At 40.4% G+C, this 26,678-nt stretch overlaps 2 protein-coding genes across 4 annotated transcripts; one reads left to right on the forward strand and one right to left on the reverse strand.

The window, feature by feature from the left end:
• Positions 1–55: 55 nt before the first annotated feature.
• nup58 (nucleoporin 58) lies at positions 56–13,331 on the reverse strand. Of its 3 annotated transcripts, XM_069151530.1 has the most exons (14): positions 12,897–13,331; positions 11,944–12,107; positions 11,784–11,816; positions 11,422–11,697; positions 11,132–11,297; positions 10,905–10,970; positions 10,499–10,673; positions 10,226–10,305; positions 9,906–10,024; positions 9,517–9,599; positions 9,073–9,274; positions 3,106–3,189; positions 2,226–2,324; positions 56–1,650 (listed from the first exon to the last, which is right to left on the reverse strand). In XM_069151530.1, the coding sequence occupies exons 1-14, from the start codon at positions 12,974–12,976 to the stop codon at positions 1,481–1,483; spliced, it is 1,797 nt and encodes a 598-aa protein (XP_069007631.1). In that variant the 5' UTR covers positions 12,977–13,331; the 3' UTR covers positions 56–1,480. The 3 variants fall into 3 exon arrangements, with proteins under 3 accessions (XP_069007631.1, XP_069007632.1, XP_069007633.1); XM_069151531.1 differs by lacking the exon at positions 3,106–3,189 and having other exon boundaries at positions 12,897–13,312; XM_069151532.1 differs by lacking the exons at positions 2,226–2,324; positions 3,106–3,189 and having other exon boundaries at positions 12,897–13,311.
• A 1,135-nt stretch (positions 13,332–14,466) lies between these two features.
• mtmr6 (myotubularin related protein 6) lies at positions 14,467–26,539 on the forward strand. Its single transcript, XM_069151533.1, has 15 exons — positions 14,467–14,679; positions 17,274–17,405; positions 19,857–20,019; positions 20,213–20,370; positions 21,132–21,260; positions 22,394–22,528; positions 22,688–22,820; positions 22,929–23,038; positions 23,159–23,284; positions 23,374–23,423; positions 23,628–23,721; positions 23,814–23,920; positions 24,664–24,798; positions 24,898–25,024; positions 25,883–26,539. Exons 1-15 carry the CDS (start codon positions 14,656–14,658, stop codon positions 26,225–26,227), a joined length of 1,968 nt encoding a protein of 655 aa, XP_069007634.1. The 5' UTR covers positions 14,467–14,655; the 3' UTR covers positions 26,228–26,539.
• Positions 26,540–26,678: the final 139 nt, after the last annotated feature.

The raw sequence follows: 26,678 nt of genomic DNA on the forward strand, positions 1-26,678 counted from the left end.
TGTGTCGACACACATTTATTGAAGTGATGCCATAAATAGACAAAACATCATATTGAAGATTTTTATTATTAAACAGCTTCTTGAAAATACAGGTTTCCACGGACGTGATTAGAAAACAACAGTACAACTACCAGTATTTGGTAACTGAAGTGACATGGACAATTTAAAAAAAAAAAAAAAAAAAAAAAAAAAAAAAAAACTTAACCCTTAACCACACTCAAAGAAGTATGATAGACCAGAGAGACAAATTCATACTTGTGCGATAGGCACACATGCACATTCACACAATCACTGACATTCAGGTCACGTACACTGGCAAGTGCAAATTTGATCTAGCACACGTATGAACTGAGGAGGGAGAATATGCTTGTGGAATCCGTTTTAGATTCAACTAACTAAACATCTAAAGGGGTCCATGTATTACAAAGAGCACAGCGGTTCCTATCCCAAGTTCTAACAATAGTACACAGGGGCAAACAAAGAGTGTCTTAAAGCAATTATGAAACAAAGATAAGGATGGACTGTAGCAAAAAAAAACAACAACAACAACACAGGTTAGGTGGACTAGATAATGGACTATCTCAAGGTGCTAGTCCCCTTCTACCCCTCCCCAATGTCGTCTCTTTCTCTACTTGATACAAAAATAAAACTGTGCTTCCCCAAAAACCCACCCTGGACACTCCTGTGCATATAAAACTATCTCAGATCACGTACGATTCCCCGCTAACACTGTCAGACAGAGACTCTACCGTTCCCAACCGAGTCTTACCCCTTAAGCTTTTTTTTTTTTTTTTCCTTGACCTTATCTTACCCTTCCCTGGACGAGACTTGGGCCAAGTCATAATTTGAGATGCGTTCGAGTGCAGTTCTGTGATTCACAGAGTTTGTGTAGCAAAATGGAACCAACTTAACTGTCCACCTCAAAACGCAAAAAAAAAAAACCCATCTTGTACGATATTCAGACTAAAACAGTTCCTCACAGATAACTGAACTATTTGTAGCTGATCCAGCTCTGTCCTCGGCTGGCATTCCCAAAAGCAAAGGACCATCGTGTGCAGGATTTTTGAAAAGTGCTAACTCAACCGTTATCACTTCACAGATTATTCCAATTTCTGGCATTTGGTGGTCAGAGTTACTAAATATAAAGAAGAGTTGAGGAATCTAATTTCATTGTTGAAACGGATTAAAGAAAAACAGCGGACAATACCAACCAAAATTGCCACTTTGTCAATAAGATTTCCTTTTTTTTTTTTTTTCATATTTATTGAGCATATACCTCCAAAGGATTTTAAAATGTGTAACTGATTGTAGGCCTAATCACATCCCCGATGTTTCCCTCAAATTTGCATTTCCTCTCTTCTGTATGTTGACAATGATCATTTCAACGCTGCCTAAAGGCTTTTGGGAGACCAGGACTCCACTTGCTACAAACCCCGAGCTGGTCAGCTTCTCAATTGCAGGCTTTTGTCTTCTCCCATTTCTATCTCTTTCCCCTTTTATTACCAGCGGGGGGCTTCTTCAGCTGGAGTAGGGGCGCTCCCACGCCGAAGCCTGCGGCGGGTTGGTTCGACACGCCGAAGGTCAGGCCGGCGGAGGGGTTGATGCCGGGGTTGCTGAAGTTGAAGCCCGAGTTGGTGCTGCTACCAAAACCTAGAAAAGCCAGACAGGGCACACAGAAGGTCAGAGGAGAGGAACAATTCAAGAGAGAGATGTTAGAGGAAAAGCTAAGTAATAAAGAGAAATAAAAGATGTCCATATGAAAAACAGGTGCTGCTGATTTTGTAATTTGTATGACAATTTTTTTTCTTTAGTCCACCTGGTATAAAACCCCTCATGTCAAAGTATCAGCACACTTACTATATGTACAAGGTTATATAAGGACGGTGTTGAAGCTTACTTATCAATAAGAGAAAGTTATTGTATTTACATATTGCTGTGAAGCCCACAGCAACTCAACACAATATATATATATATATAATATACACAATATACACAATATATATATATATATATATATATATATATATATATATATAGGAAGCTTGTCCTTTTGTATGTATCAGCTAGTTTGTATGACAAATTCTTCTGATGGTGAACAGTAACAGCTCAGAGAATCATCAGGAAGTACTTTGAAACACAACGCTAGCTGTTCTTCTTTTGTTGCCATCATTTTTTTTTGGGGGGGGGGGGCTGACATGAAGGTGGTATGTACAGCATGTGTGTACCTGCACTCAGACTGCCTCCTGTGGGCTTACTGGCGGAGGAGAAGGCAAAAGAAGACCCCCCAGTGCCCACCCCACCAAATCCTGGCCCACCACCAAAACCTGTGGGAGAGAGTGACACGGAAGTCAGACCGAGCTAAAGCACACAGGGGGAGACTGGGAACAAACACAAGGAGCAGCAGTGCCTCAGGAGCACACACAGGCAGGCATTAGCAAACATACGCAAAAACTAAACGCCACGGACCTAACCGATTGGCGCGCTGTGCACAGCTCCGACTGAGCACGGCAGAGCAAAACGGGGCTCACGGTACACTGCATAGCAAAGCACAGGCCAAAGGGAGAAACACGACAAACACACCAACTACGAGAGAACACACCAACTGTGCGTGCGTTCAGACCACTTGTTTCCACACCGTCAAAGTAGATCAGCAATTTGACAGGCGTGGGGGTTTTTTTGTTGTTGTTTTTTTTTTTAGCAAAATATTTGTTTTTTTTCCAGTATTACCAACTGGTGAAATGTTTTGAAGAAATTTGGCCTCGCCGAGTAAAATTAAAAAGAAAAGTCACCCAACTTGTGACATGTCGAGGTACATATGGTGACCCGCAGCAAAGGTTGGCTCAGTTTTCTTGTGGTGTGAACGCACTTGACCTCTTGCACAAGGAGGGAAAGAAAATCAAACTGCTGAGCTCTGACTGCACCACTCTCTCAGACACATACACACCAGCTGCCTACACTTTCATACAAGAGAACTCAAAAGCCTCAAACAAAAAGGCTGCAAGGTGACGTCAGGGAAATGGTAAACTATGCAAGGGAATGGCAAAGTCACAGGGAATATTCAATTAAAAAATAAATTAAAAAAAAAAAAAAATGCAGAGGTAATACCTCCAAGGGTAGAAGAGCCCAAGCTAGTGCCCACTGCCGAGGCAAAGGGGTTTCCGAACCCCGCCCCCAAGGGTGCCTGGGTCCCTAAGGCATAGAGAGAGAGCATAAGCTTTACTCTTCTTGGTCTTTTTCCTTCTTTCTTTTTTTTATGGTAGATAGAAAGGACAGTACGTATCTTGTGAATTGCACTGCTGTCATACTGACAAAAACGTTTCATAAAAAAAAAAATCTGCTTCTTGTTTTCAATGTTGGTTTGGTTTCTATACAGTCTTACAGGTGGCTTTTGAAATAAGTAGAACTGTACTTAGGCTATGCACCATGCTTTTTAACACCTGCTGCATATGAATTTACGTATATCATTATAAAGGTTTGAAACTATAATATTCCAGCTGAATAAGTAGTGCAGTTATTACTACTGACAAACTTGAAAAGTTGCTGCTAGTTCTTTCACTCAGAAACTTGTCTTTTTTTTTTTTCTCTATGCGATTTTTGTTCTTATGTAATACAATTTTGGGAGGCTTCCAATTATTCTGTACTGTTAAAACAACTTCAGTCAAAAAGAAACAAGGACAAACGTTTCTTCGTTTAAAAACTGATTTATTGTCAATTTAATATGCAATTCCACTTACATAAAACACAAACAAACAGTTTAGAACAGAATTGGTTGTTAATTGCTAACTGCTACTGCATTTGACAAGTTTCCAAATTTTTCAAGATTTCTGAGAGTGAATGAACTAGCATATGCCAAAAAAAAAACAAAAAAAAGATGCATCACACAATTATTGAATATAGCTTAAAAAGGCACACCATATTATATATTAAATATACTGTATCAACAGGCATTGGATATATAAGTTTAAACACACTCTGTTACAAGTAAAAGCACTCGAGAGTTAGATAAGAAATGTGAAATTGGCATTCGTGGCTGCCTTTCAGTGTAAACTGTTCAAAATAAAGGAAACTAGGTGATGTGGTGCAGTTTGCCAGCGGAGGTCAATGTCAAGTTTTGGGACATTCATCCAACAGGAAGTGAATGACTTTTGTGGTTTAGTTTGAACAGTTTTTTTTAACCAGTGTACTGTGAGTGGAGCTCGACCGATATCGGTCAGCCAATTCCAGTTCATCACAGATATACCGATATCTGCGTATACGAAAACATATTTTACTGAACACAATGCTGGAAAGGAGGCTTTGGATAGATTATAAATTGATTATAAATTTGAGTTGTAGTTATTTGTAATTACTACATTCCAAGTGAAGTTTACTGTTTCAATGCGTTGATGTAATTTTAGACAATAAAGTTTATCATTAAATTGTAGAATATCCAGTCTTCGTTACAAATCTTTGTAATTAGTGTTTGATAACCACATTTCGGTATCGACTCGGCATCGGCCCCAATAATCCAGTATCAATTGGGTTCTAATTCTCTGACATAATAACGGCTATAATTTTGGCGGTTAAGGGTCCTGTTTTTTTTTTTTTTTAAACGAGAGCTGCATCTTCAATAAATCTTCACATGATTAAAAACTACAAACTCTTCTCTTTGTTGGAGCAAGTCTGATGTGGATGAGGTGACTAAACAACATATTGCGAGACATTCTTTAGTCAAGTTTTCCGATAGTAATGATCAAATCCTGCATGTGCCAAAACACAATTTGCACCATTAAAACCTCCCGAAAGCCACAAACAACTAGAAACGAGGGTGCAAGTATATGATAAAGAATTAAAGGAAATGTTTCAGAGAAGAATAGGAACATTCAAAACGATCTGTAGCAGCCCATCACTCACAATACCAGACTTAGATTTTGACTGATCAGGCCCAGTTTTGTGAACTATTGTGCTAAATCTGAACACAAAGAAAAACTAAAATACCATTCAGTTTTTGAATAGCTTAATTAGGAAAATTGTCGAGCTAGTAGTGTGGCTACCAATAATAATAATAATAATAATAATAATAATAATAATAATAACAATAATAAAAAAAATTCACATTTCAATTCCTTCACTTGTATTAAAACAAAAAAAAAGAAGAGGTAAATGGGACCAGTCCTGCTGTTGTAGCATTCAAGAAAATACAGCATTTGCATACTTATTACCGAAAGATCTAACAGTGTAGAAGGAGGCCTAATATCCACTTATCCTCAAAGTCCAAACAGCTCTGACAGGCCAGTAATTATTACATCATGTAATAGTCATTATTGTGCTAAGTATGACTGTAGAGATGTGGAAGACAACGTGTTAAAGTGTAAGCAAAACTGCACAGAAGTCGAAATCCTGGACAACTTGGGAACCTCTAACAGACGTCTGGCACGATCCAAAACTGCACCTCAATCCTACAAAAAGTTCAGCGTTGTTTGACAGAGCGGCTGTTTTTCACCAAATCAATTATGTTGGTTCACCAAGCACAGCAGTGACCAGCAGGAATATACAGAGGAGTGTTGTCAGTTCAATTAGCTGAACGCTGGTTAATATGGCAACATTTTAAACTAGAGTTTTTTTTTGTTTTTTTATCCATTATTCTTCCGATTGACAATACCGAAGCTCTAACCAGTATCTACATCAAGCAACACCGTTGCCTTACATCATAAAACGGTGGGAAATCAAACCTCCACACAATCAAGAGACGTGGACACACAATGTGACCGCACTGACCTGTCTTGTTTCATTTGGCACCAATGTATCTTACTGGTAATTATAGACCAGTGTGAGCAGTGGAAAAAAAAAAAAAAAAAAAAAAAAAGAATTCTTCTCCTCTGAACTACCAAAGAAATTGGCCTCAACTGACTGATCAAGTCAGACCAACACGAAAGTAGATTTTCTACAGAAATGAAAAGCATCTCTTGGCAAAAGTCCATCCAAAGTACCAAAAAAATACCTGAAATTACATCTCGTGAACAGCACTTTCACTCTACATTTTCATTGAACTGAATGTGAAATGATCCAGCCCTGTTACGCTGACAGTAGCCCTTAGGTGAAATAGCTTTCATCAAGTAACAGTGCTATGGCCTCATTACAACCCAACCAACCAAATGCATTTCAGTATCAAACAGTGGGAAAGTGCACACTACTTTTGTCACTGTGCTCCGTTCATAACGGAAATTAACCTTCCCGCATAAATGATCAACTGCAGCTCTTTGTTCACAAACACTTTGTACTGTGTACAAACACGCACCGCTTCATTTAGGCCATAAGTGAACCAGACAATTTGAAACGCTTTATGATCCACTTCAAAAACCCAGCGAGTAAAGTTATTTAAAGACAACTTCTTCGTTTCAACTTACAGTTCAGGGAATTAAATAGTTTTTTTTTGTTTTTGTTTTTGTTTTTTTTTCAGTCCTGAGTCTTTTGGCACCTATCACTTATATCCATGGAGGCACAAATCAAAGTGTAGGGCTTACACAATCAACCACCACACTGACAAGGATATGGGTCAAACAAGAATCTACCAGAAGGAGGTGCCAGCCAGCTGCATGGTTCGTGCTCTATGCTGTGATACCAGCTAACCTCCATTATGCCATTTCAAATGTGGAAGTTAAGCACATACAAAAAAAAAGAAAACAAAAAAAGAGAAATAAATAGGTAAATAAATACTTCAACTTGTAATTCGGCTCAGTCTATCAAAGAACCAAATCAATTACAAGAGAATAGCCACTATTTGGCTAAAGAGTTGGGAATTTTGCTAAATGTCATTATTGACATTAAAAAAATAATAATTTTTTTTTTTTTTTTTTAAAAAGCACTCGTGTAACACAGTGCCCAGTTTTAGGGTCAACAGACTTGCAAAGCTGCGAGTCAGAAATAATTTAGTAGTGCGTTAACACCGCATAATGCCCGGAGCTTAAAGGGTTACAATAAACAAATAATCACAAATTGATTTGGCTTTCTATGAAATAAAAAAATAAAAAATAGAACGCAACACAAAATCTTAAGCAGGCACCACGGTGGTGTGCACTTTTACCACACAAGAGCATCGTACCCAGTGTGGCTTGTTTGTTTCTGTAAATCGTGGCTTGGTAATGGATTGGTAAAATAGTGACCCATCTCCACTTGGCACATATTTAAAGAGGTTAGATGATTGTTACTTACAATAGCTCCTGCTTAGTAATGTGAATCTTCAAATATTACTGAACTGAAAGATTAGCTACACTCATTGTCTGTAACAGTAGGTGGGCACATCTGATACTAGTCTTAAGCATAACTGATGATCTTTGTGAAAGGAAGCAGCAGAAATTTGTAAATGAAACCAGACTTAACGTCGTGTTTCTGCATTTTGCCAAGTGAGTTCTTTAACACTGCTAAATTTACAGCCCAATTCTATTAAAATATTGCTTTTAAGCATTTGAATTTAGTCTTTACTACACCTTATTTAACTTTACAAGAAAAAAAAGACAGCAGAAACATGCTAATATACACAGTAGCTTAGTTTGTTCATCATATGTAGGTGCCCTGATTTGCCAGTAAAATGGCCTACAAACCAAAGCCTACAAAAATGGCTGAAACTTTTTTAACACCTCAGCGATGTGGCAACAACCATAATGGACACTATTCTTAAAAGTTATTTAAGTTGTAAAATGTTTAATAAAAGTGAATTTATGTGCCCACGAGTGTTCCAACATTTAACATTAATGTGTAAGGCTTATCTAAATATTTTGGGGTATCACACCAAATCCTACACAATGCCAATTTGCCAGAAACACCTCTGACACCAACCTCTGAGTGAGCAGCATTTTTTTTTTATATATATAAAAAGATCAGTCTTCATCCATCTGCATACGCTGGATATTAATACTGTGCAGAATAACGTTTATAAACACTTTTGTTGTTACTACCGGATGGTAGAAAAGATTGAACAGGTAGTATGATTGTTAACATTTCAAAAATTCAACTTACATTCTTTAATTAATGAATAGGACCGGCTTTTTCTTTCAAATTGAAGTTGATGTAAGCCTTTGAGCTTAGTTATTTAGAGCACGGTATCTCTATAATGTGGATCTAAACTGGCCTTCCTATTGGTAGACCCTTATTGAAGCAAGCGTACTTCAATGAGCACTGACGACATTATTTTTCTATAAATTCGGTTCTAAAAACCTGCTTCAGTCTTGTATTTTCAGAGGCATTTGTTTAACTGGAGCTCTGTTTTGTGGAATAGATTGTTGACAAAAAAATAGGAGCTATATTATTATAAATCTACATCTTGTATGCCAATTGATCACCCCAACCCAATATTATAAAAATCTACAGATGCCCTATATCTGGACAAATCATTCAGAGAAAGGTGTTTATTAATTATATCAAAATCAAACGGCAAGTGTCTAATGATCCTAACTCCTTTACATAACAACCCTCTTTAAGTAGGCGGATTTTACCCACATTGAATAAAACGGTCCGACCTCCAATGAGATTTAGAAGCGCTATTTTTAACCTCTAGATTCAAAATGAGATGGCAAGATTTTCTTTACCTCTATATAATTTCTCTACAGATGTCGGCTGCATAACCGCTCTTAAATCCCACTTGGAGAGGGCAAAAAGAGAAAGGGAGAAATTAGGTGAAGGAATTTGTCATAGGTACAGGCTTGATACCAACACTGCCGGTCTAGAGCCATCGATTAAATGCTCTCACTCTAATACTGTAAGGCGCATGAGATAAATGTCTCTACCCTTGATCTGAGTCAGACATGACATGGTAAGGCAGCACAAAGGTTTCCTGCCAGAGTTAAGCAACAGATTTCTCTTCTCGCTCCCTTTGTGTTTCCAGTAGAGAAAGTACACATAGCTTAACACCAACTAAGGCTGTTTTTGTTTTTAATGATTCCATCATCCTTTTGAACGTTTTGCTACCTTCATTAAAAGCACATTCATCCTGTTCTCTTCAAAAATTCCTTTACTTCTGTTTCTCCTATTCCTCCTTTATTCTCTGAAACAAGGTGAAGAGGAGGAGAACTTTCTAGAACTTGTAGGCAGTCAGACCTGGTTGTGGCTGCTGTTGCTGGGTCAACGTGGCTGCCATGGCAACAGCTGCGGCATTGGGCACGCTGGAGAACGGGGCGGGCCCGGTTGTGACGCGCGGCGCGCTCTGCCATTTCCTGTTCGATGCCCGTTTGGACTCAAAGACGTCCGTTGAGTCTTCGAGGAAGGCTCTGCGGTAGGAAAGGTACTGGTGCTTCAAAATCTATGGCACAAGATATTAAGAGAGGGGAGGAAATGTAATTAATATGCCGTTGACACATACAACTAAAACCTTTGTCTGCTGTATTTACAGTTTGGACAAAACACAACATACATCATCGCAATACAATTGTTGATAAATGCCTTATCACTCAGCCCTATATACTGTTAAACTAGTTTTAATACAATACTAAGTTGATGAGAATACTTTATCATCTTCAGACAAAGATGAACAAAAAAACTGACCTTGACATTCTCGTGGACAGACTGGAGCTGGGCAGCCTGGGCAACAAATGTTTGGTACAACTTCTGCATGGCCAGAGTCAGATCTGGAAACAGAAACACAAACGGTGTTATAAGCTGTGGGCACGTTGGGCATATATAAATGAAAAACAAACAAAAAAAGAGTTAGACATACTGACCACTGAGAGTCATTGACAAACCCTTTAAACTGATATTAATTGACATTTCTTTAGATTTTGATTAGAGGTTATCTCGGTTCGAAACACATGTGTCGTGCGTTTGTAACTGTGAGGTTTCACAGCTCGTGTTTATGTCGAATGCATCGATTGGTGCCGATTTAAAACCCAGACACGACCAGAGTTGTGTTAGAAGTCAGAACAATGCCTTCTTACCCTGAGGAGTGATGTGGGAGCCACTGCTCTGCGTTGTCAGGTGGTTCTCCAGCTCTTCTATCTGCTGCCGGTACTGCTGCAACTGCACCTCAAACTGCTCTACCAGGCCACGGAAATAACTTAAGACAGAAAAGGTTCATAGTTTAATTATTTGTCCTGTCCGGGTTATATGGAGACCAACTGAGAGACAAGAGACAAACAGGCCAAGAAGAAAAAAAAAAAACTTTCAACACAAGTTTCAGAATTAAATACAAGCCAAAATAAATAAAGCAATGTGATTGCACATCGATGAAGGGACTGCTCTACAATTGTTCACTTACTCTGATGGAGCCGTGTTCTCATGTTGAAGTCCAGGGGGTGTTTTTTGTGTGCGCAGTGCTATGTCAGCATTTTTCAGCTCCTTAAAAAGAAAGGAAATAGAAACGGTCTGTCTTTGCATAATAATATAATGTGTGCTCATTATTTTATGACCATAATATGACAACGGATCTTTGACGATATCAAATTTGAGAATTAGAAATAAAAAATACTTCAAAACCTGAGCTAACATAACTTCCCATACTCCAACTTGTGTGTAGGTGTACAGTTTTTACCTGGGCTGTCTCCAGCTTTAGTTTGTCAATGGCCAGAGCTTGGCGTTGCAGACCGCTGGCACTGACAGAGAGAAGCTGTTTGAGGTTCTTGATGTCATCTTGGACTTTAGAAATGGCCTTTGATGACATTCTGCTGATATCTTCCTGAACCTGCTTCTGCTCTTTCACAAATTTTCTGCAAAAGGAGGGAGCAAGGACTTAAAGGAAGAAAATCACTAGTAAATTACACAAAAACAATTCACTGATATCAGTTTTTTATTTCAATTAAATTCCAGATTTTAGAAAGCAATTTTCCACTGATTAAGGAACCCTGCAGAGCGCAGCACATTCTATTCTGTTCATGTGAGTATGCTGCTACATTCAATCTGACAATCCTGTGATAACAAACAAGTAAAACAATACTTACTGAAAATTCTCCACATCCTGACAAATAACTGGAGGCAGGTTTTCATCTTTCAAAGCTTTGCTGTCCCTGAGGGAGCGAAAGAGTGAGTTTTTCATCATTACAACAGAAGGAAACGTCGCAGCTTAACAGGATCGGAAACTATCGAACCCTCTCATATAACAGTTGTTAAAACGTATTTTATTTCCATTTATCAAAGAACTATGCATGTATTGGCCAGCAAGTCGTACTGTGCATTGGCTCCAGATGATGTGTCACTCTTGTTCTCAGAGGAAGTGCTGAAGTCGACTCCACCCAGGCCAATACTTGGGGTAGGGGCTACTGATGCTGCCGCGGAGGCGGCCAACAGAGAACCCAACGTTAAGCCGCCTCCTCCGAGAGTGGTCTGACCCAAACCTGCAACACCAAGTAAACATATAGGTTACAGGCACTGGCAGCAGCACTGTTTCTACGCACCAAACTGTGCAGCTCAAGCCACTTATGCGCAGACAAGGCTCAGGCTCTTTTGTTTGCGCCGTACCTGCGGACAGAGTGTTTGAGAAGAGGCCTCCGCCTAGCGACGGGACCGTTGACGCTGCTGTGGTGGTTGTTGTGCCACCGAGACCGAGGGTGAAGCCTGCGGATGGGAGCTGCTGTGGAGCTGTGGATGTCAGGACAGAGCCGAACGTCAAACCTGCCCCGGCGGGGGCTGCCGAGGACGTGGTTACGGTGGTGAGGGAGAAGGGTGTTGCTGAGGCGGTGGGTTTGTTGAAGGCCAAGCTGAAGCCGGCGGTGGCTGCTGTCGTAGCTGGGGCACCTGAGAGAGAGAGAGAAAAAAAAAATGAAGGTTAGAACCTGGCTTTCCAAAATATAACTTAAAATATCCCCAAAACACAAAGATACCTAATGTAAGGCCTGTATTGAGCGCAGCAGCACCTGAAAGAGAAGAACATCCTAACGTTAGACGTGGTGTACGGCTGCAGTTGGCAGACAAGTTCATTGCAAACGTGTGTATTTCACCGCCAGCCGGTGAGTTTGTTTTGAATCCGTGTGAAATGATTACTTGAGGCGGGTGTATTGAAAGAGAATCCTCCAGTTGGTTTCTGACCAAAAAGACTTCCTCCTAGACCAAGAGACGGGGTGGTGTTGGTGGCGGGACCGGGGGCTGCAGCTGGTGTACCCAGCGCAGTCCCGAAAGAGAAGCCGCCAGTGCTGGCCGGAGGTGCACTTAAAAGGAAAAGGCATGAAAGTCAGGCACACAGTCACAGTTCATCCACAACACCAATACCATGTAAGAATCCGTCACAAATGCTGACCAAAGTGCTTCACAGATAAATGATACTTATAATCAAATAAAAACAGTCATAATTGCGATTTTTCAGAACGACAAGCCCTTTAATTTTGTTTTTAACCTTACCCGTCTTAATTATTATTTTTTTTTTTACAAATACCCTAAAGACTACAGGTTTTACTATTCTGTTTGCAAGAGTTGAACTCGGTGGCTAAAAGTGAACAAAGTTCTGCTTATAAGAATGCAACATGAAATGTGCCACTTGTTATCAGCCACAAGTACAAAACATAACTTTGAACATAAATCATAAGAGGTGTGCCTCCACCGGAACACGTGCTTTGGTCATCGTTACTTCTCTTGGCTTGGCTGTACACCGACGGAGCTGCAGAGTTTGAAAGATTGTTGTTTTTTAATTAATCTGCTGACATAAGAACATTTCTCTTAAATCTGTGACGAGTCTGAAAGCAGAACCAGGTCCAATGGGCAATTTATCCAAATGATTTTTTTTTTATTTTTTTTTAAACTTGCACTTTCAGCACACTGAGAATGAACCTCCAGTGATGTAGGAGACCTTTATATCTAGATATATCTATATATATCTATATATATCTATCCATTAAAAACATTTACACGTTCATAGATTCTGGCTTTTTGCAACGAAGGACGAGGTGACGTCTAGCCGAGGCTAACGTTAGCTGAATCGGTTGTAAGAAATGAGTTATTACCTGGTTGCGGCGCCAAATGCGAATCCTCCTCCCGGGTTGGCGGAGCTGAGAGCTCCTGTTCCGAAGTTAAATCCAGACATGTTTTGTTTCTTAAGAGGCGCGCATTTAACATCGACTGTTTCTTTGGGACTTTACAACCCAGCATCACAGCTAACGCGTCAGTTAGCTCCGATGCCCGCGTGAGGGCCAAATCCGCGGTTTTGTTTTTTAACTCAAAACATACTTTGACAAAAAATGCGTCGTCTTCCAAATAGATCCGACAACATTAAACTGGCGCGCTGTTGTGTTTTCGGAACCTTTTCTTTTGTTTTTAAATCTTCAATCCGTACAAATATCGGAAGCTGAATTCTCGCGTGGTATTACTTTTCTTATTGCCCGCCTGGTATTTCCCGAACGCTGGTGCATTTCGGGAAATCTGTTTTTCAACTACATTTCCCATCATCCTCGCGGTTTTTTTTTGCTTTTTTTGTCTCACGTGATGCTTCACGCATGCGCATAGTATCAATTTTGGGCCTGACGTTCGGACGTCCCCATAAAATCGGCTATTATGACAAAAGACCACACATGTATTCCGGCATTGCTTTCAAAATAAGAGGCAATTCTGTACTGACATTGTGGATGAATGTTAAGCAAAACCAATGCATTTGTAAAAGTGGGTACAAAGCAAACCATAGACTTTACAAAATTAACACTGCCTGCACATTACTGTTGCTCTCATAGACTCTTATATCATTTTTTATTTTTTTTTTACACACGTTATTGTCTGAATTTATGGAATATCAACTTTGAGTAACATCTCCAAAGTCTTGAACCCTCTGAGGTCCTGAAGGCTGCAGGCAGGTCCAATGTGTCACAATTAGTTTGCGGTAATTTAACGAACTGCAAAGTGTGCGTGAATACGATATAGTTTACATCTGAAATAATAAAGAGCTTTGAGGTAGCACCTGGATTATTATCTAAACTTGAAGACCCATCTTGTGGAGGGATCACCCGAGTTGAAATCCGAAGATCCACTTCAGCAGCGGCACGTAACTACAGGGGTGTCAAACTCACTTTAGTTAAGGGGCCACATACTGCCAGACCGGTAAAATCATAGCATAATAACGCATACATAACGACAACACTTCTCTATGTTTAAATCATTGGTGAAGGTTTTTGGATGATAAACCCTATTTTAAAGGTCTTTCTACAATAAACTAGAAACATAAAGACCAAAAACTCAAGACATCAGCCCACTGTTTATCTGCCTGGGCTCTCTGCAGATTCCCTCGCTTTGTGACGCGTTTGACGTCACACTATTGACGTCAATAGTCAATTGACTGTTTCTGAAGCAATTACTGGATCGATTAAAAAAAAAAAAAATTAAAAAAAAAAAATTACAAAACGTTTGTACTCATAAACCTCCATATTCTCATAGAAATCCAATGTATGTCTTTCTGTAATTTTCACACTTAGCAAAGTCATCCGGCCGGATCCGGCCCGCGGGCCGTATGTTTGACACCCCTGATCCTGTCGTAACACATTACGGCTATAAATCGTGCTTTTATTTTGAAAATCCAAACACCTCGGATGTTGACGTGATTGCCGTTGACTGTACGCGGATGGAGGAGTGAAATAATTGACAATAAACACATCCAAAAAAAAAAAAAAGAAAAAGCCGAGGCGGTTGTGTGCAGCGGTTGAAGCCGTCATCTCATCGATGATAATCGTCTCCGGGACGCGTCGTGTGAAGCTTTGAGGTCGTCGACAGCTCGGAGATATGGAGCACATCCGGACGCCGAAGGTAGCTACCATGTTCGTGCTAACTGCAAATGCAGTCAGCGACTCGGCCTTGTCTTTTTTTTTTATATATATATATATATATTTTTTTTTTATATGTGGAGTGGATTTGTTTTAGTCATTCTCGTGTGTAATAAGTGTCTCGACTAAAATATACACGCGTAAAAGGACGAGTCTATTAGCACGCCGGCTAGCAGGTGTCGCCCGCAGCCCGAAGTTGTCAGACGTGACGAGCATCAATGAGTTGTTTGTTTTTGTTTTTGTTTTTTTTTCTTCTTCCCCTCCCGTTCACCACTGAGCTGAGCTTCCTCTTTTGTAACGTTACTACTTGCACGCCCTGTTATTGATTGAGTTGACTTTACGCTGTCGAGGCGGCCGGTCGATCCAGAGTGACGTCCAAACATGCTGCTCTGTTTATTGTACAACTTATATAGACACTAATTCATTGCAAATAGGTAAGCAGCCATTTATATATATAAAAAATAAAAATAAAAAGTTGGCTTTAATATTATCTTAAATGTTTCAGTTGCTTTTTTTTTTATCTGCAAAATTGAGAGATTAGGTGTTAATTTGGCTGCAGATCATAAAGTGCTGACACAATACGAAGGTGCACACCTGCAGATGGAAACCCCAAGTCTGACTAACCATTCATTGCTTCATTAAATTCATTTAATACATGGTATTAAAACATGTTGACGCCCTAGTTGCTTACGGATTGTTCTCTTTCTAATCTCGGTGGGTTTTCCTTTGTCATTAACCAGTTAATGTATTTTACATAAGCTTGTCTAGCTCACAAGATGGGACAAATTATGTCTCATCTGTTTTAGTGTATTTGTTTTGGGTGTCTTATGTTGACATTTGAGTTTTGTTTTATTACGTTAGGCAGCAGTGTGGCCCAACTTCTGAGGCTCCAGCATAATCATGCATTGCAGCAAGACAATTATAGGGCTGCAAATAAAGATTATTTTCATAATCAACTAATCTGTTGATTTTTTTTATTTTTTTTTACCCTTGACAAGCTTTTTAGTCATTGAAATATGATAAAATGGTTTCCCAAAGCCCAAAGCGCAGCCTAAAATGTCCACAGCCAAACGATATTTGGGTTGTTATCATGAACGATTAAAGGAAGCAGAAAATAGTCACAGTAAGGAGGCTTAAATCAGAGAATTTTATCCACATCGTTTAAAATGACTTTTAAAAGTATTTATCGATTATCAACATATTTGGCAGTTATTTATTTATCCAACAATTAATCGACAAATGGCCGGCAGCTTCATACAATTCTTAGGTAGCATGTTTGCGGTGAATGTGGAAATTGTGGCACTTTAAAGGTTTGTGCAGATTGAATCTCTAGTTGATTTACAAAACTAAATATAACCAATTACATCATCAACTTTCTTATGAGACGGTAGAGGATCTATGTCTCTTTCAGTCGCACACTTCCCCCCGACTTCCTGTGAGGTCGAAGAAGCTTGCTTATGACAGAGCTCTGTCCCGCTGGTTGCTGGGAGACGGAGTGGCTCGGTCATTTCATCATATCTGACAATAACAGGAAAACAGAAGCAAAGAAGAGGATGTCTGAGTCAACAAAAGAGCAGCGAGTGTGATGAGTCATGGATTTCGACAGTCAGCAGTGACAGCATCAGATAATCTAAAACCAACAATCCAATAGTTTGTTTTGGCTGCAGTGTGTCAGTGACTAGTATTGGCATTTTTTTTTTTAAACTTTTTTTAATGAGTGCATCACTTTTAATTCAAACGTTTCTCAGCTGATGGAAAGATAATTGACAGTGATGGAGCAGTACGGGCTGCACATTATGCACACAAGGACCATCAACAGTTTTGTTTTTTAACGATAAATTGTATCCCTCCCACAGATTTAAGATATTTCATCTTTTTTTCTTTTTTTCTTTTTTTTTTTACAAAAGAAGGATAATGGACAAGGTGCAGACATGTATTAGTTTTCCCACGGTGGGACGTTTTCTGCTTGACGAAACTTAAGCTTCTTACTGTAAAACCCGCTGATTATAGTAGCCACTGGACCGCAGCCTTCACGCTGTGTGAAATCTTGTGACTTGGGTAAATATTCTCCTGACTGTGTTGTTTATATGGGTGTTTATGTGCTACTGGAGGAGCTGGAAAACACTGCAAGAACACTACAAGACTCCACCTTTTCATAATGTATAGTATAATACATTTTGAGCACAATGGAAAAGAAAAATACGAGTTAAATGACAGAGCAGGTGGTTTATTTATTACAGCTGTGACGTGGTTCTGTCACGACCGTCATTAGACCTTTTCCTCCTGTGTCCAGAAATCACTTGTGACTGCTGTAATAACGGAGCTGGCAGCCGACAGTGAGGACCAGGTGGTCAGGATTAGGTGGTGTGCCAGGTGGAAGCAATGCCAAGTGCTGCTTACAGCAATTTTCTATCAGGTGTCATTCCTGTTTGAAAGATCCCATCTCTCTTCTTTTCAGTATGTCCTATTCACCCCCAGCCAAAAAAAAAAAAAAAAAAAAAAAACAGACATAACTGCTAACATCTAGTTCACTGCTTACTGCTTACTTCTTACTGGAGTCTGTTTGTGGCTTTACAGGTGGAGCAGGTGCGACTGTTGGATCGCTTCAGCAACAAATCCACAAACGGCACACTGTACCTCACAGCCACACATCTCATCTTCGTGGAGAGCAGTTCTAACAACTCGGCCTCTGCCGGACAGGAGATCTGGGTGAGTAGCTCTTCTTTCTGCTGACTGTTCTGCCAGGACTGCAGGTGTCCCTGTCCCTTCTTTTTTTTTTTTCTTCACTGAATGGATGTAACCGCAGTGAATGCACAGTTGGTGTTTTTTCAGTGAAAAAGCGAAACGGTTCAGACAGTGTTCGTGTGTTATAGGAGGAGTCACTGTGCCAAAAGTTAGAAGTAAGTTGGTACAGTTCCAAGCAAACTAATTGTAGGTAATGTGGATGCTTATTCGATAATAATATGGACCTGGTTTCAGCCTACTAATTAACTCTTATTGCTCTGCAGTATATTATTTATGCACTCACTTGCTGGAAGGACTGATGCAGTGTAATGTTGCCAGCAGCTTCCAGCAAAATCAGCACTGCGGCTGCCAGAAACAGGCCAGCAATGCTCTCTTTGAATTTGCAGCTCTTCAAGCTCCCAAACCATACTTTTAATAAAGCTAAAGTACACACAGTTTACTATATATAGAGGTCAAGTTTTCAACAAATGTGTCCGTTGCATTCTACAGAAACTAGAACCTCAGCGAGATGCTGCCTCTCCACAACCACACAAACATTAGTGGTCACAACCACAAGGAAGTCTGCAACCTGACAGAGCGTGTGTGTGTGTGTGTGTGTGTGTGTGTGTGTGTGTGTGTGTGTGTGTGTGTGTGTGTGTGTGTGTGTGTGTGTGTGTGTGTTGGGGAGAAGTGAGAGAATATACGAGCTTGCGTTTGATAAGAGGAAGTAGTGTGGAGTTTCAAAACCCTCATTATACAGTAGCACAGATGTCCATTTAGGTCTGTGTGCATGCGTGTGAATTGTGTGTGTTTTGTGCCTCCAACTGAAAGAGGGTTGCAGTTGTAGCACTGAGAACTGGGTTAATAATGTCTGGCTGCAACAGTGCAGCACTCTGATTTGCTGATTTACTACATTTCCCCACTGTGGGATGAATAAAGTCGAAACCTAGTCTCCATGTTTTTATGTTACATAAACAAAACGGTGGTGATGTCGGTGTATGAGACAAGAAATAGAGGAAGTTTAACTTGGAGATGTCTTGCGGTGTAGTGTCTGTCATCTGAGGCAGCAGATTATTGGGAATTTATCCTCCGGAAATTAGGTGCATCCATTTTAATCGTATGTAAATTCAATTTGAACACATGATTTACTTCATCTTATCTCCCATATTAAAATGCTTTCATACATATCATTCAGCCTTATTCACTGTAATTGCTTCCACGGAGTCCCATTAACATTTTACACACCTGGTTGAACAGTTTATTTCTGCACTATGCACAATGCTTTTGCATCCCTGTTATTCACATTGCCACAGTGACTGATCTGCATAGTGGAAAGGTTGAAAATGCTACGTGCAGCAGAACGGGGGCCTTGACCTCGTCCCCCACATCCGTCCTGCTTCATGTGCTGAAAAATGGAAACATGCAGTGTTGTCTCCTGCTGTCATCCAGTGTGTGTTTTTTTGCGTGCGTGTTGTGATATCTGTAGGTTCCTGTTTGCGTGTGTATATCGTACACTGTACAGTTCATACTGCGAAGTCATTCTAAAATCCCTCTGTTGGGTAAAAGAGGAAGAGTCTGTCAGAATGTGGTTGTGCCTCATAAAATATTAAACAGCAGTTGAGTTGTCCCAACAGCTGGTGAGATCAGCATTTAGATTGTGTGTGTGTGTGTGTGTGTGTGTGTGTGTGTGTGTGTGTGTGTGTGTGTGTGTGTGTGTGTGTGTGTGTGTGTGTGTTCTCCTGCCTGTGTCTGTGGGTTTCACTAGTAATTACTAATGCTGATGAATGTGCATCTTGATGATTTCCCATGGTTGTGGGACTCAAACTGCACACATGAATATGGTAACGAGCTGCATTTGACCCTCCCCCCCCCGCCCCACCCACACACACACACACACACACACACACACACACACACACACACACACACACACACACACACACACTTTATGATATTGTGTTAACGTGGTGAGTTTCGGTGCACCTCGTGCGTCATTCGGTGGTCAACGTCGATTGACCACACCAAGACATGCAACAACTGGAAACAATCCAGTAGCCAGGACCATGTGTTCAATCATCGGCTACATTAATGTACCAGAAGTGCAGAAAACTATGAGAATCGGAAAAAAGTTTGATCAGCTTTCAAGCCACTATTGGATTCTCAGTTCCCTAAATCCTCACTGACACAGGGCTTTATTTTAAGCATCTCTTCAAGTTTGTTACAGTATACAGTGGTTGTTCATGATCTCCAGGGACATACAGACTGATACGTTGATGCCACACACTGTAGACACATAAAAGAGCACCTTGCGTTTTCAGCAATATGCTTCTGTAATTGTTAAATAGTTTTGTTCAACACCTAATTTTAGCCAGCTATCCACTGACAATCATCAGCCCGTGTCTTTCTTGTTGCCCCATTCCTTGTTTTTTCCTGCAGATTTTGCATCATCATATAGCCTCCGTGGAGAAGCTCTCTCTGACCACCACCGGCTGCCCTCTGGTCATTCAGTGTCGCAACTTCAGGTTGGTTCATTTTGTGGTACAGAGAGAAAGAGACTGCCACGACATCTACAGCTCGCTGCTGCGTCTTCTACGGCCGGGTGGGTTTCAGCGTCTGTCTGTCTGTGTCTGTTTTTATAGGCATTTCTGTCCTACTATTGTTGCATTCATTGTTCCACCTCTTTTTGTGCTTTATAAATCACACAAATTTGATCATTTACATTCGTAATAGATATATTTACATACTAAAACACTGTTTTAAGGCATTTCTCTCTGGTTCTTTTCATGGTGCAGTATGCTATGAGGAGCTCTATGCGTTCTCTTACAACCCCAAACAAAATGACAAACAGAGAGAGGAAGGATGGCAACTCATTGACCTGGGGACGGAGTTTGAGAGGATGGGCGTCCCTTGTGACCAATGGCAGCTCACCAATGTCAACAGAGACTACAAGGTAAATATTAAACTGACTGTTAGAGATCTGATGTACAAAATACAGAAGTTGTCAGGATTCTTTGGCCATCTTTGTCATTTTTTGTATTTTGAACCTTGGTATCATTTCTGTGTCCCATTAAACTCCACCTACCCCAAAGGGAAAAAAGGGACTTTATTAATGTCCCAAGTTCAGTGAGCCATAAAGTAATTTGGGGCTGCCAGCTTTCCAACTGCACAATGTAGCTGTGTTACGCATTTATGTAATTAGATTTCTTGACACAAAATATTACATACAAATCAGATAATAAATAAAATAGTATTTATTGTGTGTGAACGTTGACCATCTATGTTGTAATTAGCTTGTTATGACTGAGGACGTGGCAGTATTGCATTGTGGTAATATAGTACATTGTAGTACATTACTGTAGGACACATTGTGAAGACATTATGCATGTTGGTCCAGAAGAGGGCGCTGGGGCTTCACTGTAAATTCTAGTGTGAAATTGTAGCTCCAGCTCAGACAATACAAAATGAGATTCAGCTTCAATGAAAACTGATGCCTTCTTTCAATAAATTCTTGCTCACAAGCCAGTGCAGAATATTATGAGCCCTAAAAGTATTGTCCTCTTTCTGTCACTATTTAGTTTCAACACAAATGTTTACCTAGAAATTTGTATTTTAGAGCAGAACTTTTTTTGTTGTTTTAAAATGTTGGCGTCTGCCGGAATCTTTTGTGCGTGTATTTGTGATGCATGTGAATTTTGTGTGTGATTTTTCTAGGTGTGTGAGACGTATCCACGAGACCTGTATGTTCCCATCACAGCCAGTAAGCCCATCATTGTGGGGAGCTCCAAGTTCAGAAGCAAAGGACGCTTCCCAGTACTCACATATTTCTACCAAGAGAAGAAGGTACTTTAAAAACGGAGATAATGTACGTTCAGAATGAGAACAGGCGTGTTTTACAGAGCTCCGTATATTAGTATCTTTATTTTATAAAGTCTAGTTTTTTTTCTTTTTCTCTCTTGTTGTAGTTTAGAGAACATGAAAGGAAAACAGGATCACAGTGGAAAACAAAATGTAGTAGAGCAAGTGTCCTCCATCTCTACATTTAAAAACAGAGGCTGCTTTTTTGTTGTACATTCTCTTCTTTGATTAACAAGTTGCTCAGTGAAAAAACAAGACCAAAGGTCCAAAGCTCAAGTAGTTGTCCTAAATTGGCTTAATGTGGATTGTTGAAATTGAAAAGGGCTAATTCCTGCAAATATGTCAAAGTCCAAGGCAAATGTCATGGAAATGTACCCATGGGATTATGTACAAATGTGTGCAAATTTGAGATTTTTGCATAAAGTGGCTCTTCAGAAAAGCTCCAGAAGTCCAACGCTGAAAGGATTTTTTTACTTGACGCTTAACAAATTTCTTGGAAATCTGATGACTAGATGACAGAAACTCTGACCTTTTCATTGACGTTAGAAGAAAGCACACTGGGTCACAGTAGTTAGTGTCTGAGGTCCATGAATTTCGATATGAATTTCGAAAGAATTTGTTTTGAAGTTATCTTGTGCTTTACAAAAATGACAGAGGGACTGATATTGCTGTCATTTGGGCATTCCAAAACAAGCACTGGAGGGAAAGTATTTCACCCCAACAAATTTTGTTTCCGGATCGTCCAGTTAAACAACTGTTAGTAGATAACAGAGATCCCGCTCACTTATCTGCCTTCTTTCATGTGTCTACGAGAGAAACCTGACTTGAAATACTGATTTGGCAAAATGCACGCAAATGCAAGAACACTAAACCACAAAACGGCTTAGTCATTATCATTTATCCATTAAGGATTGGGAAGCAGAAACATTATACTAATGTTTCGATCTATAGTCCAACCTGAAATATACATTATTTTGTTATCCTTTGGCAGACTTATGAGAGCCAAGTTGTTTAATCGTATGCAAGCCGTGGGAGGAAGTAGGTGTAATGTGGTCAATATTTTGTGTGTATTTTTATCCCATCCTGTTCTGATCAGTGCCCTCTGCTCACCCTGACAGGCAGCAGTGTGTCGATGCAGTCAGCCTCTCTCCGGCTTCAGTGCTCGATGCCTGGAGGACGAGAGCATGCTGCAGGCCATCAGCAAGGCCAATCACAACAGCCGATTTGTTTATGTCATGGATACTCGGCCAAAGGTAAGAAAACACGCTCTACGAACACCAAGCAACGAGTTCAAATGAATGTTTTAAATGCCCTGCATGTGTAAATTGGTTCAACACCACATAATCACAGGTTTGAAAACAAAGCTTGGGGAAAATGACCACTTATTTGCCCTGTTGTTTTCTTGCCTGCAGCTAAATGCGCTCGCTAACCGAGCAGCGGGTAAAGGCTACGAGAACGAGGACAACTACTCCAACATCCGCTTCCAGTTCGTTGGCATTGAAAACATCCACGTAATGAGGACGAGCCTACAGAAATTACTAGAAGGTTAAACACGTGTTGCCACACGCGCACAAAGATATCATTGCAGATCGTGGCGGGTGCTTTTACGGTCGACAGTACGCCATTAATCTGAAATAACTCTCTGTCTCTCAGTGATTGGGACTCGGTCTCTCTCCATGAGTGACTACCTGGTCGGATTAGAGAGCAGTGGCTGGCTGCGGCATATCAAGGCTGTAGTAGATGCTGCTATCTTTCTCACCAAGGTAAAACATTTTCCCCATTTTTTATTTTTTATTTTTTTTTAACACATGTTTGCCCCTCTCCACTAGTCCCTCGGAGACCACATTCCTTCCTCTGCCGTCTGCTCACACTCCTAACTGCAGGCGGTGACGGTGGAAGGAGCCAGTGTGCTGGTTCATTGTTCAGACGGGTGGGACAGAACAGCCCAAGTCTGCTCCCTGGGGGCGCTGCTCATGGACCCTTACTATCGCACTGTCAAGGGCTTCATGGTACCAGCCGCAAACAGACACACACGTCAACGTGAACTTACTTCTCTGCTACTGCACATGTCTTTGTCTCACTCACGTTTGTCTTCAAGGTACTGATAGAGAAAGACTGGATCTCCTTCGGTCACAAGTTTGCAGACAGGTGAGATTTCAACCGGATCTCTTCCAGGAGATTTAGTCAGAGTGTTCCACTTGTGCAGAGTTAAGCAGGATCTCCTGATTGTATTTGCCCCCATTTCATAGTTCTGTATATATTCCTAGACGTATACTACATAAATAGTATATTTTCTACCTATTTCATTCATAGGTATTTTGTGACTGTTAATATATATTTGTGTATCTCTAGGTGTGACCAGTTGGACGGGGATCCAAAAGAGGTGTCTCCTATCTTCACCCAGTTCCTGGAGTGTGTCTGGCAGCTGACTGAGCAGTTCCCACAGGTGTGTGGGAGTGTGTGAACTCCATGACTTTTTTTTTAAATTGTAGTGCAGTGTGTTTTATCGCATTTATTTAACAATAATTATCTCTTTAGGCATTTGAGTTCAGCGAGTGGTTCCTGCTGCAGATCCACGAACACGTCCACTCTTGTCAATACGGAAATTTCCTCGGCAACAATCAGAGGCAGAGAGAGGAGTTACAGTGAGTCCAACTCAAGTAGATTTGTGTAACGCAGATGTTTTTTTGTTTTATTTTGTTCTTGGAAGTCCTTCACTACATCAAGAAATGCTTCTTTACTTCTCTTGGCCATAGAAACAACAACACTGAAGCTTATCTATTGGTTCTAAAGGGAAAACCCCTTCACCCTTTTGTGTGCATCGGCGCAAACACACCTCTGTTGACACGTATGGTCAGTTCTCTGCAGTAGAGAGGCACACCTAATTGAAAAGCAGTAGCAGACAAACAAAGGTAGAAATGTATTCGCAAAAAGATACACATTCTAAAAACACAAACACATATTGCATTTAAGTGTTAATCATCTTGCTGTTTGGGACACTGCCACTGCAAAATGTTCCACTTGTATTCTTAGGTGCGTTTATGGTTGTTTAAACCTTCAAATTCTCATTGTCTTGTGTGGGAAGCATTCTTATGCTGTGTCAGGCTAAAACAAACACCATTCATTACCATATTTCCATATTACACAATAGACACATTACGCTGCAGTGTGTTTTCAACACATTGAGGCATATATGCAACAAAAAAACATTTATATTGACTTTGTTTCTCTTACCTGTAAACGTGAAAGAAGAGGGTTGGATGGTAAACTCTCCTTTTGATAGATATCGCAGATATTTATGACGACACCGAGCTTCCTGTGCGTCAAAGTTGAGAAAAAAAAAGTTTTTTTAAAAAAACCAACGTGTTGATGTGTTTCTCTGTTCCAGTCTGCGAAAGCGAACTCACTCACTGTGGGCGTTCCTCATGAGCGAAAAACAGAACTACTTGAATCCGTTCTACAGCCCCGCGTACTCTGAAGTGCATCCTGTGCTGCAGCCTTCCACCCTGCCCTACCATTTCAAGTCAGTACAGTCTTCCTCACCTTTCTGCTGTTGTATTTGTCCCTGTATGTCGCTCTAAAGACTCTTATTTGCATGTTTGTGTGCTCTTGCGCTTCCCAGGTTTTGGAGGAACATGTACCACCAGTTTGATCGGTCCATGCACCCACGTCAGTCCATCCTTAAAACCATCCTGACTCTGAGAGAGAACAGTCGCAAGGCAGAGAGCACACTGCAAGCACTGGAGACTGTAAGCTGGATTCTCTTTATGTACATTTGTCACATTAGGACACGGCTGTTCAATACATACAGCGTGGATGTATACGGTTACCCTTTTTATTTCTTTAATGCATGACTTATTTTCTACAGGAGCTAAGAGCAGCCATGTTGGCACTTTGTGTTTTATTAATCTCATTACCCTGAGATCACGAGTTAATCGTCTTGGAGTGGATAACCAAGTTGTTTTTCTCGTGATATTTTGGGAACAAAGGGTGGATGAAAACCACCTTTATTTTAAGAAAACAAGGATATTTTACAGTTTATCAATACATGTTATTGTCCAAAATGACATCAGTGTACTGCAACAGTTCACTGGGAATGTAATATTTATATATTTTTTAAAGCAGAAATGGAACAATTTATGATTTACCCCAAGCATCTTTTTCTGCATTATGTTCTGTTAAAAAAAAAAAAAAAAAATCATATCGGCACGTGCATAAGCCGATACCAATATATCTGTTATAAACCCAAATCAGCTGATAAAATCCACCAACCGATGAAAAGGTCGTGCTCTTTTGTGAATGTTGCCACTAGTTGCTCAGAATTTACTGTACATTATTCTTACTTCCCATTTAAAAATTGTATTAGATGTATATAAAATACTGCAAAATCTACATTTTATCTTTAAACATTTTGACAATCAAATGAATAATATTCACCTCAAAAGCAAAGGGCTATTTAGAGCGTGTGGTATTTTATACACTGCAGCACGCTCAAACTTGATTGAAAGGAAATGATCCAAAAAAAGTGTTAAAAAATGAGTATTTCACATTTTAAACTGATTTTGTAAACATCCTTCGTGTTGTCTCGTCATGCTCTCTGTATTTAGAGGCTCCAACAGCTCGGCGTGAGCCCCGTTGCGACCTCTGACCCCCCCACCAGAGATCAGCACACCATCTCCAACACCCTCCCACCACGTCCCGACTCCCTCATTCTTGGGGCTCCCATCAACCACAAAGAGGTGCATCGTCAGGAGGAGGAGGATGAGCAGGAGGAGGTGGGCGTGGAGGCCACCGAGAGCACGGACACGGAGCGGACAGTAGAGGGCAGCAGCGGCACCGAGAGCAGGAAGCAGAGCTACGGAGAACTGGAAGGGACATACAACAGTGAACTGGCCAAAGAAGAGCCAGCTGTTGTCAGCCTGGAGTTTGGCGTGGCACGAATGACCTGCTGAAACCAAACAGAGGGATTGTGGGATACTGAGGGACAGGCACAACTGAATGAGAGGGTTTAGTGAGGGTGTGTGCTCGTCGAGGGGAAGCTGTCGTTCTGTATGTGATTATGTGCTGATTACGCAATGGTCCTGAATTGGCCGAGTGGATGAAGTTGTATGTCTGTATAGTCTAAATCTCTATGGAAAGCCTCGTTATTATGTCATATACTGCACCTATAGTGAAAAAGCTTGTTTGTTTTTTTATGAATGTTGAAAAGCACTATAGAAAATTCATTAATAAGTACAGTAAGAGAATAAATTCATCAAACAAAATGTGTCTTCTGATTTGTTCAGTTATATAATGCACTTAAAACGCATGGCCTTGATATTTTTAACAGCCATTTCTCCACATGAAACCACACTGAATCACATTTTTTGGCTCAGGAAATATTTACTTTTAACCAAAGGCTGG

The sequence above is a fragment of the Embiotoca jacksoni genome, unplaced genomic scaffold (assembly GCF_022577435.1).
Source record: "Embiotoca jacksoni isolate LCO1_2020_lvr unplaced genomic scaffold, fEmbJac1.0.p SCAF_17, whole genome shotgun sequence".
In the NCBI taxonomy this organism is placed as follows: Eukaryota; Metazoa; Chordata; class Actinopteri; family Embiotocidae; genus Embiotoca; species Embiotoca jacksoni.